General features: G+C 50.2%; 1 protein-coding gene across 1 annotated transcript; it reads right to left on the bottom strand.

Moving 5' to 3' along the window:
* Positions 1-7,020: 7,020 nt before the first annotated feature.
* EGR1 (early growth response 1) lies at positions 7,021-10,854 on the bottom strand. Its single transcript, XM_007077859.2, has 2 exons — positions 10,287-10,854; positions 7,021-9,581 (listed from the first exon to the last, which is right to left on the bottom strand). Exons 1-2 carry the CDS (start codon positions 10,585-10,587, stop codon positions 8,254-8,256), a joined length of 1,629 nt encoding a protein of 542 aa, XP_007077921.1. The 5' UTR covers positions 10,588-10,854; the 3' UTR covers positions 7,021-8,253.
* Between the last annotated feature and the right edge of the window lie 2,495 nt (positions 10,855-13,349).

Genomic DNA, 13,349 nt, shown 5'->3' with positions numbered 1-13,349 from the left:
TAACAACCATTAACATTTGATGTATGTGTGTGCACATGTGTATATTTTATAAAATTGAAATCATGCCATATAAAGTTTTATACATTATTTTATCACTTAAAATTATATTGTAGGCATTTTTTTTCAGGGTAATAATTATTTTAGAACATGATTTATAATGATAGCCCATCAGATAACAATTTATTTCAGCCATCATCTCTTGGCCATTTATGTTGTTCCCAGTTTTTCTCCATTACCAAAAATACTGTAATTAACAGCAGTCCTGGAAGAATTGCTAGGTCAGAGGGCATGAACTTTTATAAGGCTGTTGGTGCACATTGTTGAATTGCCCTCGGGACAGCTTATACCAGTTTATCTTCCTTCCACCAGTGTGTGAGTTTCGTGGTCAAAGTGAAAAAGGTAAGACTTTCTGTATTCCTCACAATGAGTATATTTGTAATCAGGAAGAAAATTTGTTTTATTTGAAAAAGAAGAAAATACACATTTTCCCATAAGACAGTGGTACATGGGTGAATAACTTAAAAAGAACAGCTTTATGAAGCCTGACAGTTGGGTCTGAGGACGTTGAAAAAAGTGTTTCTGGATAGAATCAACATGCTTCTGAGAAGAAAATTCTAAGGACCTTGGCAGTCTCATTAGCCAAAAATGAAATCTGGCTTTGAAGAGAAAGAAATATGGTTCTGAGGAGATAATTCTGGGGAGTCATCACAAATCTGAGGGAACGAAATTCTGAAGCTGCTGAAATAGGACTGGAAGCAGTTACCACTTCAGGGTTTCTGTTTTATAGAGACTTGGGGGCAATCATAAAGTTGTGTTTACATCATTCATAGAAGATTGGGAACACTCACCAAGGTACTGCTAGCCTCATCACTGATTTGGGAAGGATTATTAAGTCAGGTGGACCTGAGAATAGTGAAGAGGTGGTTCTGAGAACACAGTTTGAGATGAACAATTGGTGTTGAGATGACTGAAAATTGGTTCTGATAAGAAAGCTGGAGGTTATTCACTGTGACTGAGAAGCCAGTTTGAGGGAACCCAAAATTGGTTCTAAAGAGAGTCACAGGTGATTGGCAGGCTGGGATGGATTTGTTTCTCTTTCTCTCAGACCCCTGGGAGATGCTCCCAGGTAGCATTAGTAGATGTTCCACCAATTTGTTGAATAAATGAAGTACAGTTTGGTTCTCAGGAGTCTGGTTATTGGATCTGAAAAGATTCTAGGGTGAGAAGTTGGTTCTAAGGAGAAAAGAGTTTCAGAGAAGGCCAAAATCATTTTCTCTAAGCAGCGCACCCACTGTGGGTGGTTCTGCGGCAACTCGACTTCCAGGTTTGTTTGGGAAGTGAGGAGGCACTCTAACCCAGGTGGGCAGACTGATTTACCTGGGTCACAGAGATGGGACAAGACACTCCAGCAGAGACTCATTTCCATGCATTTGCCTCCTCAGATTTTTAAAGTCCCTTCCTTCAAAATGAGTCCCTAAGTGCAAGTCTTAGGAAGACCTCCACCCCCACTACCATAAGGCCTGCTCTTAGGCCTCCAGCTTGCAAATCAGCACCACAATCTTAGAGGGCTGTGTCCTCCGAGCAGAGGATCTTGTCAGAGCACAGGCCAAGGCAGGTGGCAGGAGAGAGGACCCAAGATGTATACCTATAAGGATGGAGGACAGATCTGTAGGGTAGAATTAACACTGCAAAGCCCACCTGGAGAATGGGCACTCAAAGACAGGGAAAGAAAAGATTTTTTTTTTTAACTTTTTAATGTTTATTTTTGAGAGAGAGAGAGAGAGAGAGAGAGAGCGGAGGAGGGGCAGAGAGAGAGGGAGACACAGAATCCGAAGCAGGCTCCAGGCTCCGAGCTGTAAGCATAGAGCCAGACATGGGGCTCAAACTCACAAACTCACAAACTCACAAACTGTGAGATCATGACCTGACCCAAAGTCGGATGCTTAACCGACTGAGCCACCCAGGCACCCTTAAAAAAGATATTTTTTTTAAATGATAGTCTTTACTTTTTTTTTTTCTTTTTTAAGTTTATTTACTTATTTTGAGAGTGGATTGTGAGTGTAAGCAGGGGAGGGACAGAGAGAGAAGGAGACAGAGAATCCTAAGCAGGCTCCGTGCTGTCAATGCAGAGCCTGACTCGGGGCTTGATTTCACGATGGTGAGACCTGAAGTGAAATCAAGAGTTGGTTGCTTGGGGCTCCTGGGTGGCTCAGTTGGTTAAATGTTTGGCTCAGGTCATGATCTCCGGGTTCATGAGATCATGACCTGAGCTGAAGTCTGACGCTTAACTGACTGAGCCACACAGGCATCCCAAGATAACTTTCTAAAATAAGTAAAGCCATCTCTCCTTACCCCAACCCCAACTCATACCCCAGAAGGCAACAAGTGCCAATTTATCAGAGTTGAGAACACAGAGCCTTAGCTGCCCTTTCCACTCTCAGGCTGCTCCTCAGTTCTAGGCTCCCTAGGCCCAAAGAAGAGAAAAAGAGAAGCTATAGTTACATTACCTCAGAATTGAGAAGTGGGAATTTGGTAGGATAGTGTTTTTCACAACTAGTGAGTGAGTGGGGCCTGTGTTTCAGAAAACCCACCCAGGGAAGAGCCCATAGGATATAGTAATAACATGGACAGATAACCTCAAAGGACTAGTACCCTAGGGCAGCTTCCCACACCATTTGAGCTTAGCTCCTTCCTCCTTATGAGGTAGAAATGCCTCATCGATACGTAGTCCACCCTCTACCAGGTACCTTAGAGAAGTATCACCAAGGACTCATGTACATTTGCTAAGCTGAATAAATAGCAACAGGATACGTTGCTTAGCCCCAGACGTCTCATTACCAGAAGGTATAAATGAATGGGAGGGAGTTTGAAGTAGGGCAATAAAAATGATGAAGGGCTGGCTCTGTTTACGTGAGGAAAGATTAAATGAAGCAGTTCTTTTAGAAGGCTGGGCCTTCACTATGTGAGTGTGGGGGAAGGTGGGGAATTATTGCTTCTAGTAAGAGGGAGGTGAGTAAATGGGGACATGGTGGGAAGGAGTCAGAACAGGGGCTGTGGAGTAAATGGGATCACATCCACACAAAGACTTGTACTCAGGTGTTCATAGCAGCTTTGTTTATAATAGCCCCAGAGGGAACCAACCCCAATGTCCATCCGCAGGTGAAAGGGTGAACAAATTGTGCTATAGCCATAGAGCAAAATACCACTCAGCAATAAAAAGGAGTGAACTATTTATGTAAGCAATAACATGGATGAATCGCAAAATAATAATGCTAGGTTAAAGAACAAGACCCAAATGAGTACATACAGAATTAGTGAATTTCTATGAAACTCCAGAAAATGCAAACTGATCTACACAGCAAAAGAAAGCAGATCAGTGGATGCCTGGGGACAGGGATGGAAGAAGGAAACATTTCCAAGGGGCACAAGGAAAGTTTTGCAGGTGATGGATGTGTTCATTATCTTTTTTTCTTAAGTATTTATTTATTTAAATAATCTCTATACACAACATGGGGCTTGAACTCATGACCCCAAGATCAAGAGCCGCATGCTCTTCCAACTGAACCAGGCAGGCACCCCTGATATGTTCATTATCTTAATTGTGGTTATGGTTTCACCTGCGAACACATACATCAAGACTTCATCAAATGGTACAGTTTATTGTATATCAGTTGTACTCAAAAAAGCTATAATAATAAATAACCTAAGCACTGAGGAGAATAGGCTTGTCTGAGATAGCTCCCCAAAAAAGGAAATGAAATAGATTTACTTACAACTGAGAAGCTGAGCTGCCAACTTGACCGAGGAGAAGTTCTCAAGTAAGCTTTGTCTCAAAAGGCTTTCCTAGGTTCTAGTAATGGGAAAAGGGAGATAGAAAGAAAACTCACTGCAGTGAAGGGCTAGATTTGCTATTTGGAGGCAAAAATCTTAATAGCACCTGGACGCTAACAGATAAAATGTTGAAACCTTGTTTGTTCAGTGCCTGATTCTTTTAGACTCGGCCTCATTGGTCCTTTAGGACCACTGAGATCTTGCTCTGCTTACTCCTTGCCTTTCAAACTACACTAAGTGTGGCTGAACCAGGGAAAACAGCAGGGATAGGGAGTGAGAGGGACATTGCAGGAACCACCTCTAACCCTCTAGTACCCATTCCTGCTTCCTAGAGTTGGAGGTTCCAAGAGGGGGGTAGGTAGAAGGAAGGAAGCACACCTCAAACTCAGCCTGACAACCAGGCTAAACTCTGCCTGAGTGCTTAGAATCTTTCCAAATGGAAAGCCTCATAGACTCAACATTCCTGAAATTCAAGAGAAAAGAGTACCTCTCAGGTACTAGAAAGAAGGGTCAAGGGTCCTTAAAACCAGGTTCTTTTTAAAATTCAGAATCTAAACCTATCCTTCGCTGGCCAAGTTTGCCCTGCCCTTTCTCTTCTTCCACCCCACTCCTCTGTCCTCAACATCCTTGAAGCCCTAGACAATGTCCCCAGGTAGCAATCAATTGTTCAACACTATCTGGGTCCCTTCCTAAACCTCAGCCTTTATGATGATAGAGCTTTTATCAGCACCACCCTGTGCCCTTGGTTTCAGATTTCCCTCACAGAAGCAGGAGTTAAAATACTTTCCTTTTTTTTTTTTTTTTAATACTATAGGACTATAAAATGGGGCAATTTTTTAGTCTTGCCCTATTTCAGCTATGCAGAGAAACTTGAGTTTCAAGTGACAGAATCCAAAGGAACCCTGGTAACAGGACTAATAAAAATTAGCTGGCAATACTGGCAGAATTTCTCTACAAACCCTCTACATCAGAGTTGCCTGGCGTGCTTGTTGTCAAGACCAGGTCCAGGCCCCCACCTTGACCTCAAGAATCAGATGCTCTGGGAATGGGGCTTGGGAAAATGATTCTAATGCATTGTAATAACATAGGAGATTTTCTGCTTTAAAGGAATAGAGTTTCTTTGCTCCTTCTTACATATTTTATTCTTGCCATGTCCTCCCGTGCCCACCCTTGCCTTGGTAGTCTGTGGTGAGAAATTATTAAGACTGTGTTACAGGCATAGACTTGTGTTTCTGGGGCCAGAGTGAGATGGGGAAGGGTAGGTGGGGCTGGGAAAAGGTGTGTCAATGCAAATACTGTCCCATCAGGACCTGGCAACTTTGCCAGAACGCTCATGGGGATGTGACCTTAGCTGGAGAAGGTGGCTTGGTTGCTCCTGCTCTAGACTGAGCAGTGTGGTATCATGGGAAAGGGCAGAGATCAACAGTGTTGGTGGCTGAGGGCTAGAATAGAAGAGAAAGAATTGGACTAATGCCAGGAGACTTCTGGAATTTCCCTGGCTTCAGAAGTAGTGTGGGAGACCCTCAGAGGGAGAAGGAATGGAGGACGCAGGTTAGACCTCACCCTCACTCAAAGGCTGATAACCACACTGGGTATAGAATATACTTCATTGTTCCTGACTGGGAGGATCAGAAGTTGACAGGATCCAAGGCTTGGGAATTCCAGGACATCAAATCTATTGTACCCAAATGACCAATCGTTGGTAGTGTCTGACCCATTTACAGAAGACTCAAATCAGGGCTGGAGGTAGTGCTTGCATTCAGTAATCTACCCATTCATTCATTCTCCCAGGTAAAAACTCACCAACACCCTCCCTAGCTCACACATAAAAAGTAAGTCAATTGAGTTGACTCTTACTTAGCCTTCCCAACTCAATTTTTCCACCTTTCCTAAGCTCCTGTGGGGGTTGGGTGTCCTTCTCCTTGCTCTCAGAGAGCACCATGCTTGTCCATATTATATAACACCATGTTATAATTTTTGGCCTACATATCCGTGTCCTCAACAGTCTACATTGTTGTGACCAGCTCAAGGCTTCTCACAGAGCAGAAGATGCTAATAAACCCATAAGAATTGCTCCAGCCATGAGTGTGCACCATCAGGGAGCTGGGGCTAGGGAACCTAGAACCTCAGGCCTCCTACACAATGGGAACAGACTTGGTCTGGATGGGAACCTTAAATACCAGGCCAGCCTCCTGCCCACTCTGCCTTGTGTTCCCCAGAAGCTGCCAAGGATCGCAGCTCCAGCTGGCAAGTAGTTAGATTTCTTCCTGGAAGGATTCTTGGCTTGAGAACTGGCCCTCGCCTCTTCTAGGCTTCTTCGATACCCTCAGGTTTCTGGGGACGTGGAGAATGGGAAAGAGAGGCTGAGTCAGCTCCAGCCTTGTTACTACTTCCCAAAGCCCTCAGGCCCACCCTTTATCTCCCCCAAGTATATATGGCAGGAACTCCCAAGAACATAGCTTTCCCCAACCCTGGGTAGAGATAGGGGGCAGGGTCGGCCAAACACTTGGGGCCAGGAGAATAGCACTGCTTCTGGGCACTCACGTTCCACTTTTTATTTTTTTGTTTTTTGTTTTTTCTTTAATGTTTATTTTTAAGAGAGAGAGAGAGACAGAGAAAGACAAAGCATAAGCAGTGGATGGGCAGAGAGAGAGGGAGACACAGAATCTGCCAGGCTGCAGGCTCTGAGCTGTCAGCACAGAGCCCGACGCAGGGCTTGAACTCAAGAACCAATAGATCATGACCTGAGCCGAAGTCTGGTCGGACACTCAACCGAATGAGCCACCCAGGTGCCCTTCATGTTCCATTTCTACCTGTAGCCTTCTTCAGCTTTAATTAACCAAGTTAAGGTTCCAGTCTGCTAGACTAAGGAAAAGGCCCAGTATCAAGAGACCCACACACAGTTCTCAAAAAATTCACTCCAGTGACACACAACGGGCACGACTTTGACTGGAATCTCCCTGTCTCCAGGGAGCCTGGCTGGCTCAGTCTGCAGAGCATGTGACTCTTGATCTCAGTGTTGTGAGTTCAAGCCCCATGTTGGCTGTAGAGATTACTTAAAAATAAAATCTTAAAAAACAAGAAAGGAATCTCCCTGTCTCTGTAAAAGCCCTTCAAAGCCCTCGATAAAGATGGCTACAAAAGGGCCGCCCCCTCTCCCACCCCAGGAAACACGCACCCAACCACAACTATTTTATTTTCCTTTTAATTTTTCTGAAGGATATACACCACATATCCCATGGGCAATAAAGCGCATTCAATGTGTTTATAAGCCAAACAGTCACTTTGTTTAAGCAAACACAAGTACAAAGTAAAATAAAACCACAAAATAATGAACTGCATGTTCATAACATACAAAAATCGCCGCCTACTCAGTAGGTAACTACAACATTCCAACTCCTGAATATATTTATAAATTTACATTTTCAGTTAAAAAAATAGACTTTTGAGAGTTCAGATTTTGTTTTAGATTTTGTTTTCTTACATTCTGGAGAACTGAGGCTCAGCTCAGCCCTCTTCCTTATTTTGCTCCCAAAGCCTCCCCCGAATCATCACTCCCTGCCCCCCTTAAGGCTAGAGGTGAGCACGTCCCTCACTACGGCATGAGTCAAGCTGTCAGCAAGGCGCAGCACACAAAAGGCACCAAGACGTGAAACTCCTTAAACCAAAAGGACGAAAAAAAAAAAACTTTCCAAAAAAAGAAGAAAAACCAAACCGTATTTTGTCACATGTGAGAGTACAGTCGGGCAATATTTACAAAAAAGTTAACGGAACATCACTCTGACACATGCTCTGATTAATATCAAGGACTGCTGTTTCAAAAAAAGCTTCAAACTTAATCGTCACAGCATCATCACAAAATAAAGGATCACCGTTGGTTTGCTTGGCTTTTCTTTTTTTTTTTTTTTTTTCCAAAGTGAGGCCCTAACTCCAAATAATACAATAGAATATGCAAATTATCTTCACATCAAGAGTACCCCAAGAAAAACAAAATCCATGGCACAGACACTGTACAAGGGTGCAGGGCTGGGCTCTTACGGCCCAAACCGCATTTTGCCAACTTGATTTTCTAGCATTGAAGGGACCAGGGGGTCAGGCATACGATGGAGATGATACTGAAATGATATATTCAAAATCCATGCAAATCAAGTTCTTTGGAAAGAGGTGAAGAACTTGGACATGGCTGTTTCAGGCAGCTGAAGTCAAAGGGAGTAGGGACGGGGGAGGAAGGGCAAGCGGGCAGAGAGGATTGCAGGCCAATAGACCTTCCACGCCGACCCTGGGGTAGAGTAGAGGGGGAGGGTTTGGCTCTGAGAACCTCCATCTCACCTAAGAGGAACCCCCTCCTGTGGCCATCTCCTCCTGCTGTCCTAAGTCTCTTGTGTTTCTTTTTCTCCCTTTTCCTTTTTTCCCCCTTTCCCTTTAGCAAATTTCAATTGTCCTGGGAGAAAAGGTTGTTGTCATGTCCGAAAGCCCTGTTGAGGCGCTGAAGGAGTTGGTGACAGCCGAGGAAGGGAAGCTGCTGACTTGGGCTGGGAAAGCAGGGGGAACGGAGGAGTATGTGGTAGCCACTGAGGGTGAGGGGAAGCCACTGTGCACAGGGGATGGGTAGGTTGAGGAACCAGGAGAGGAGTAGGAGGTGGGCACAGGTGATGGATATGAGGTGGTGGCTGGGGACGGATAAGAGGTAGTAACTGGGGATGTGTAGGAGGTAGCCACCTGGGACGGGTAGGAAGAGAGGGAGGTGGTGGCAGAAGAAGCCACAACACCTTTGTCTGCCTTTTTGTCCTTCTGCCGCAAGTGGATCTTGGTATGCCTCTTGCGTTCATCACTCCTGGCAAATTTTCTCCCACAGATGTCGCAGGCGAAGGGCTTCTCGCCTGTGTGTGTGCGGATGTGGGTGGTGAGATGGTCACTGCGGCTGAAGTTGCGCATGCAGATGCGACACTGGAAGGGCTTCTGGCCAGTATGGATGCGAATGTGGCGGGTGAGCTCATCTGAGCGGGAGAAGCGGCGGTCACAGGACTCCACGGGGCAGGCATAGGGGCGTTCGTGGGGGGGCGTCTTGCTGGGCCGGTTGGGGTACTTGCGCATGCGGCTGGGTTTGATGAGCTGGGACTGGTAGGTGGTATTGAGGGCCTTCAAGTCCTGGGAGCCCGACTGTGTGGCAAAGGCCTTGATGGTAGACAGTGGAGTGAGTGAAGGCTGCTGGGTACGGCTTTCCAGGCCTTGGAAAGGCTTCTGGTCTGGGGTGCCCAGGCCCAGGTCCCCCTGCTGTTGTGGAAACAAATAGTCAGGGATCATGGGGACCTGGAAGCTACCCTTGGCAGCAGGGTAGGCAGGAGGCGGGTACTGGAGCGCGGTGCCTGCTGAGCCTGGAAAGGCCTGGCTTTGTGGCTCAGGGAAGATGTCAGTGTTAGGTGTGGGGAAAGTGGGTGCTGCTGAGTAAATGGGGCTGCTGTCATTGGACTGTACTGCACAGCTCAGGGGTGGGCTCTGAGAGGCAGAGGAGGAGGAGGAGGCTGCTGGAGATGGTGCTGAAGATGAGGTGGCCGGTGGGTTGGTCATGCTCACGAGGCCGCTGACCAGGCTGAAGAGGGGCTCAGGCCACAAGGTGTTGCCACTGTTGGGTGCAGGCTCCAGAGAGAAGCGGCCAGTGTAGGTGATGGGGGGCAGCCGGGTGGTTTGGCTGGGGTAACTTGTCTCCACCAGAACCTTCTCGTTATTCAGAGAGATATCAGGAAAAGACTCTGGCAGGAGAGAGAGAGGGAGGAGGCCCGGTTACTGGAGAGCAATCACTGGAGGAGGAGGACCCGAGCTACCAGGCAAGAGGTCGGGCTGGCTACCATTGACTCCTGAGCTGGTTAATAATTGATAGCAGCAGATTGCAATGTTCCTGGACCCGCTCCAGCGGCAGAGCCCATTTCAACAACAGCTGACGCAAATACGGAGAATCCCCCTCCACTGCAGCTCACCGCGCTCCGCAGCGGCGGCTGCGCCACGGAGGGATTCCCGCCAGCAACCCCTCCGCCGCGGCTAGTGCGCGCCCCCTACCCCGGGCTGCCAGGACATCCCTGGGCACGGATCACGGCCCTTCCTTGGGCACAGGCGGCAAGCAACGCAAGGATGTCTGGAGAAAGGGGGGCGCAGCCCTGCTCTTCAAAACAAGCCCTCCCCCCTCCACCCACCCACGCAGCCCGAGCTCTCCATCCAAAACAGAAGCTCGCTCCTCTGCGCACCGCTAGGGACAAGGAGGGTGAGGGTGAGGTGGGTGTCCCCAGGTATCCCTCTAGCACATGACCCTAAGGATGCGAGGAAGGGAAGGGAAATCCCACTTGCATCCCTGAGGTCCAGGAGCACTGCTGCGGTGAAGGGGGCGCTGCAAGGCTGTGGGGAAGGATTGGATGCCAGGATGGTGGCGAAGGGGCTAATCCTCGGCGTCGGCCACCGCTTACCTGCGGTCAGGTGCTCGTAGGGCTGCTCGCCTGCCTCCCCCTGAGGGTTGAAGGCGCTGTTGCTGCTGGCGCTGCTGCCGCCCCCTCCACCTCCACCGCCCCCGCTGCTGCTGCTGCTGTTACCGCCGCTGCCCTCTGAGGCGCCGGCAGCACCGAGAAACTGGGGAGCCCCGTTGCTCAGCAGCATCATCTCCTCCAGCTTAGGGTAGTTGTCCATGGTGGGCGAGTGAGGAAAGGAGCCGAACGGGTCGGAGATCTGCAGCGGAGACATCAGCTGCATCTCGGCCTTGGCTGCGGCCATCCCGGACGGGCAGGCTGGAGAGCTGGTGTTGGGGCGGGTGGGCGCAGCCCGGAGCCGTGGCTGCGGGGGACACACTCTCGGGGGCCTGGCCGGGTCACATGCGGGACGCAGGGCACACTGTGGCGGGAGCAGGTGGGGCCTCTAGGCTCGCCCTCGCAGCCAGCGGGTGTGGACGCGGCGCTGCTACCGAGGCTGGGGCAGGGGCCGGTCCTGCGGCGGCGGAAGCTGGTGGCGATGGCAGCAGGCGGCGGCGGCGGCTCCCCAAGTTCTGCGCGCTGGAATCTCTCGCGACTCCCCAGATCCGCTTCTATTTGAAGGGTCTGGAACGCCACGGGCCCGCCTCCGTCGTGACGTACATGGCCATATAAGGGAAGCAGGAAGCCCTAATATGGCAAGACCGGCCGGGAGGACCCAGAGTGACGTGAAGCCCCCTATCCTAGAGCTGTGGGCACCGCCATCCCTCACCCCGGCCCCTGCGCGGACTCCTGGACCCTGGGCGTCTAGGCTTCGAGAAAGCTTAGGACTCAAGCCTCAGCTGGGGACTCCCGGACTCAGGCTGCCTCGGAGTTCCCAGCCTTGCCCCCGCCTCTTCCCTCCGCCTTCTTCCCTCCTCCCGGAGCCGGAAGCGGCCGGGCCATATCTGGCCGTTCCAAATAAGGCGCTGCCCAAATAAGGGTTGTTCCGGCGGGGGATCCTTCCTGCTCCTTATATGGTGTTTCCGGGTCGTTGCTCGCTGCTCCCTGGTTGCCCCCCCTCCCCCTCCCCGGGAGCCAGAATGAGCGCAAGAGCTGGGGACGCCCTGGTGGAGGTCTCCGGGCGCGTAGCGCTTGGCGCATCGCGGCTCAGACGACTCCCCAGCGGGGACTGGGCTGGGGAAGCCCGGGCCCGGGGCGGGGGCGGGGGCGAGGGCGAGTCGGCTCGGGGTTCTGCCACCGTCATCCAGGGCCCTCCCGCCCACCTCTGGGACCGTGGGAGCGGGGCGGGAGCTAAGGGGAGGAGCGGCTGGGCTGGCCGGGGCAGAGGCCGCCCAGGAGAGGCGGGGCATTGACCCCCCGGCCTTGACCAATGGCACGAAGCCATTCCAGATGTCATGGGGGAAACTGAGGCTAGGAAATACTCGCTAGGTGGTTCCCTAGGTCTCTTTGGGTTGCGGTGGGCCACCAGGAGCTTCTCAACCAGGAGCTGGTGGTCCTTGTGGTGGTGGGAGACTTTCCCACCTTTATCCAGAACAAATGGAGATGGGCGGGCAATGCGGCAATCTGAAAAGGAGGCTTCCCTATGGGCTGTCTGGGGACCCCTAGGCTGGCACCGAGAGGACCTGCTTAGCGGCCTGGTGCTGCCCCCTGGAGGTCCCCTCTCCAGCTCAGTTCCCCGGGCCCCGGGCCGAGTGGGCTCTTCCGCCGGCTTCGGGTTCCCCCTCCCTGCTCCTGTGCTGGGCGCGTAGCCAGGCCGGGGGAGCCTTAGACGCAGTGAGCGCGAACTGAGCAGGCGCCGCAGCCTGGGTTCTCCCTGCAGTCCCTGGGGAGCCGCCACCGCCGAGGCGCCCAGACTCCAGGCGGGATAACACTTCCCTCCCGGAGCCAGCCTAAGGGCGGGAGGGCGGGGGTGGGTAGGCGGGAACGATTCCCGCAGGTCTTCCAGGAGCAGGACGCGAATGGGGAAGCCCTTTCGGTCCCATCCCTACCCCCGCATTTAAATGCGCACCCCAAGAAAACAGGGATTCCGAGAGGGGAAGGCTCCTGCTCTAGCTCTCAATCCAGGGAGGTGCTGTTTTTCTGAATTTAAAAAGAAAGCACAAAATTTGTGTGGAAGGAGGGTGCTGAGGACACAGGGACGGACGGGGGTAGGACTGGGGTCCTTGTGAACCCAAACAGGTCAGAGTCCTGGGGTTTAAATGGGAGGGGCAATAACTTTTGGGCTTCATCCTTCTCTATCCTCTACACACGCACACACGCATGCCAACACACACACAGGCACACACGCACACATTTTCTTATAAAAATCTATTTAAGGAATCTAGCAATGAACCTGTGTGCTCTAAGTCTGAGCTCCCCAACCCAAATGGCTAGGGCGTGGTGAGAGGCCCACTCCTAATGCCTAACCGTGTTGTCCATTAGGGCCATGAGTGATGTACCTTCTCTGAGGCCTCCTGCCAGTCAGGGTCAGATGGCCTTGTGTCTGAATGCCATTCCCAGGTTGGGTATCTTGGCCAGGCTTTTTGTATCTCACTTTCTTCAACTGTAAAATAGAGCTAATGTTAATGATACCCACATGGAAGAATTGTTGTGAAAAATTGAAGCTTACATGGACTGACATCACTGAAGTCCCAAAGCACAGTTCCTGCCTTGGAATTACCATTCAATAAACAGTGACTATTGTTATTTTCAGGGGCTTTTGACCCACAGGGTCACCCACAATTCACCCACCCGTCTTCAGCCTCCAAGCAAACTCCAGTGATCCTTTTCTGAAAAACTGTGCAGAAAGGGAGAAACATTCCAATTCTAACACAGGGGACATTGTCCTGAAGAGCTAATCTGAATCTTTCTTGCTGAAGTAAAACATCACTTCCTAGAACAGAATTTTACAACCTTGTGTGTGTGACAGAATCACTTCTGGAGCTCTGGAAAAAAGAAGAAGAAGAAGTTTTACCTTAGACCTACTGAGTCATAATTTTTCTGACCTTGTGAGTGCCAGAACTGAACTGAGTGGATTCCTCATCTTAGTTAGGATCCTCCTTCTGTCCCTGGGGAGCTGCCCAGATC

This window comes from Panthera tigris, chromosome A1 (assembly GCF_018350195.1).
Source record: "Panthera tigris isolate Pti1 chromosome A1, P.tigris_Pti1_mat1.1, whole genome shotgun sequence".
Taxonomy (NCBI): Eukaryota; Metazoa; Chordata; class Mammalia; order Carnivora; family Felidae; genus Panthera; species Panthera tigris.
Note: the sequence above shows the minus strand (reverse complement) of the source record. Positions and strands in the feature narration are given on the sequence as shown.

Excerpts from the sequence above, each read along its gene's own strand:
- EGR1 (XM_007077859.2), bottom strand. The coding sequence starts at position 10,587 with ATGGCCGCAGCCAAGGCCGAGATGCAGCTGATGTCTCCGCTGCAGATC. Across the intron at positions 9,582-10,286 it reads CTACGAGCACCTGACCGCAG|AGTCTTTTCCTGATATCTCT; the intron begins GTAAGCGGTGGC and ends CTCTCCTGCCAG.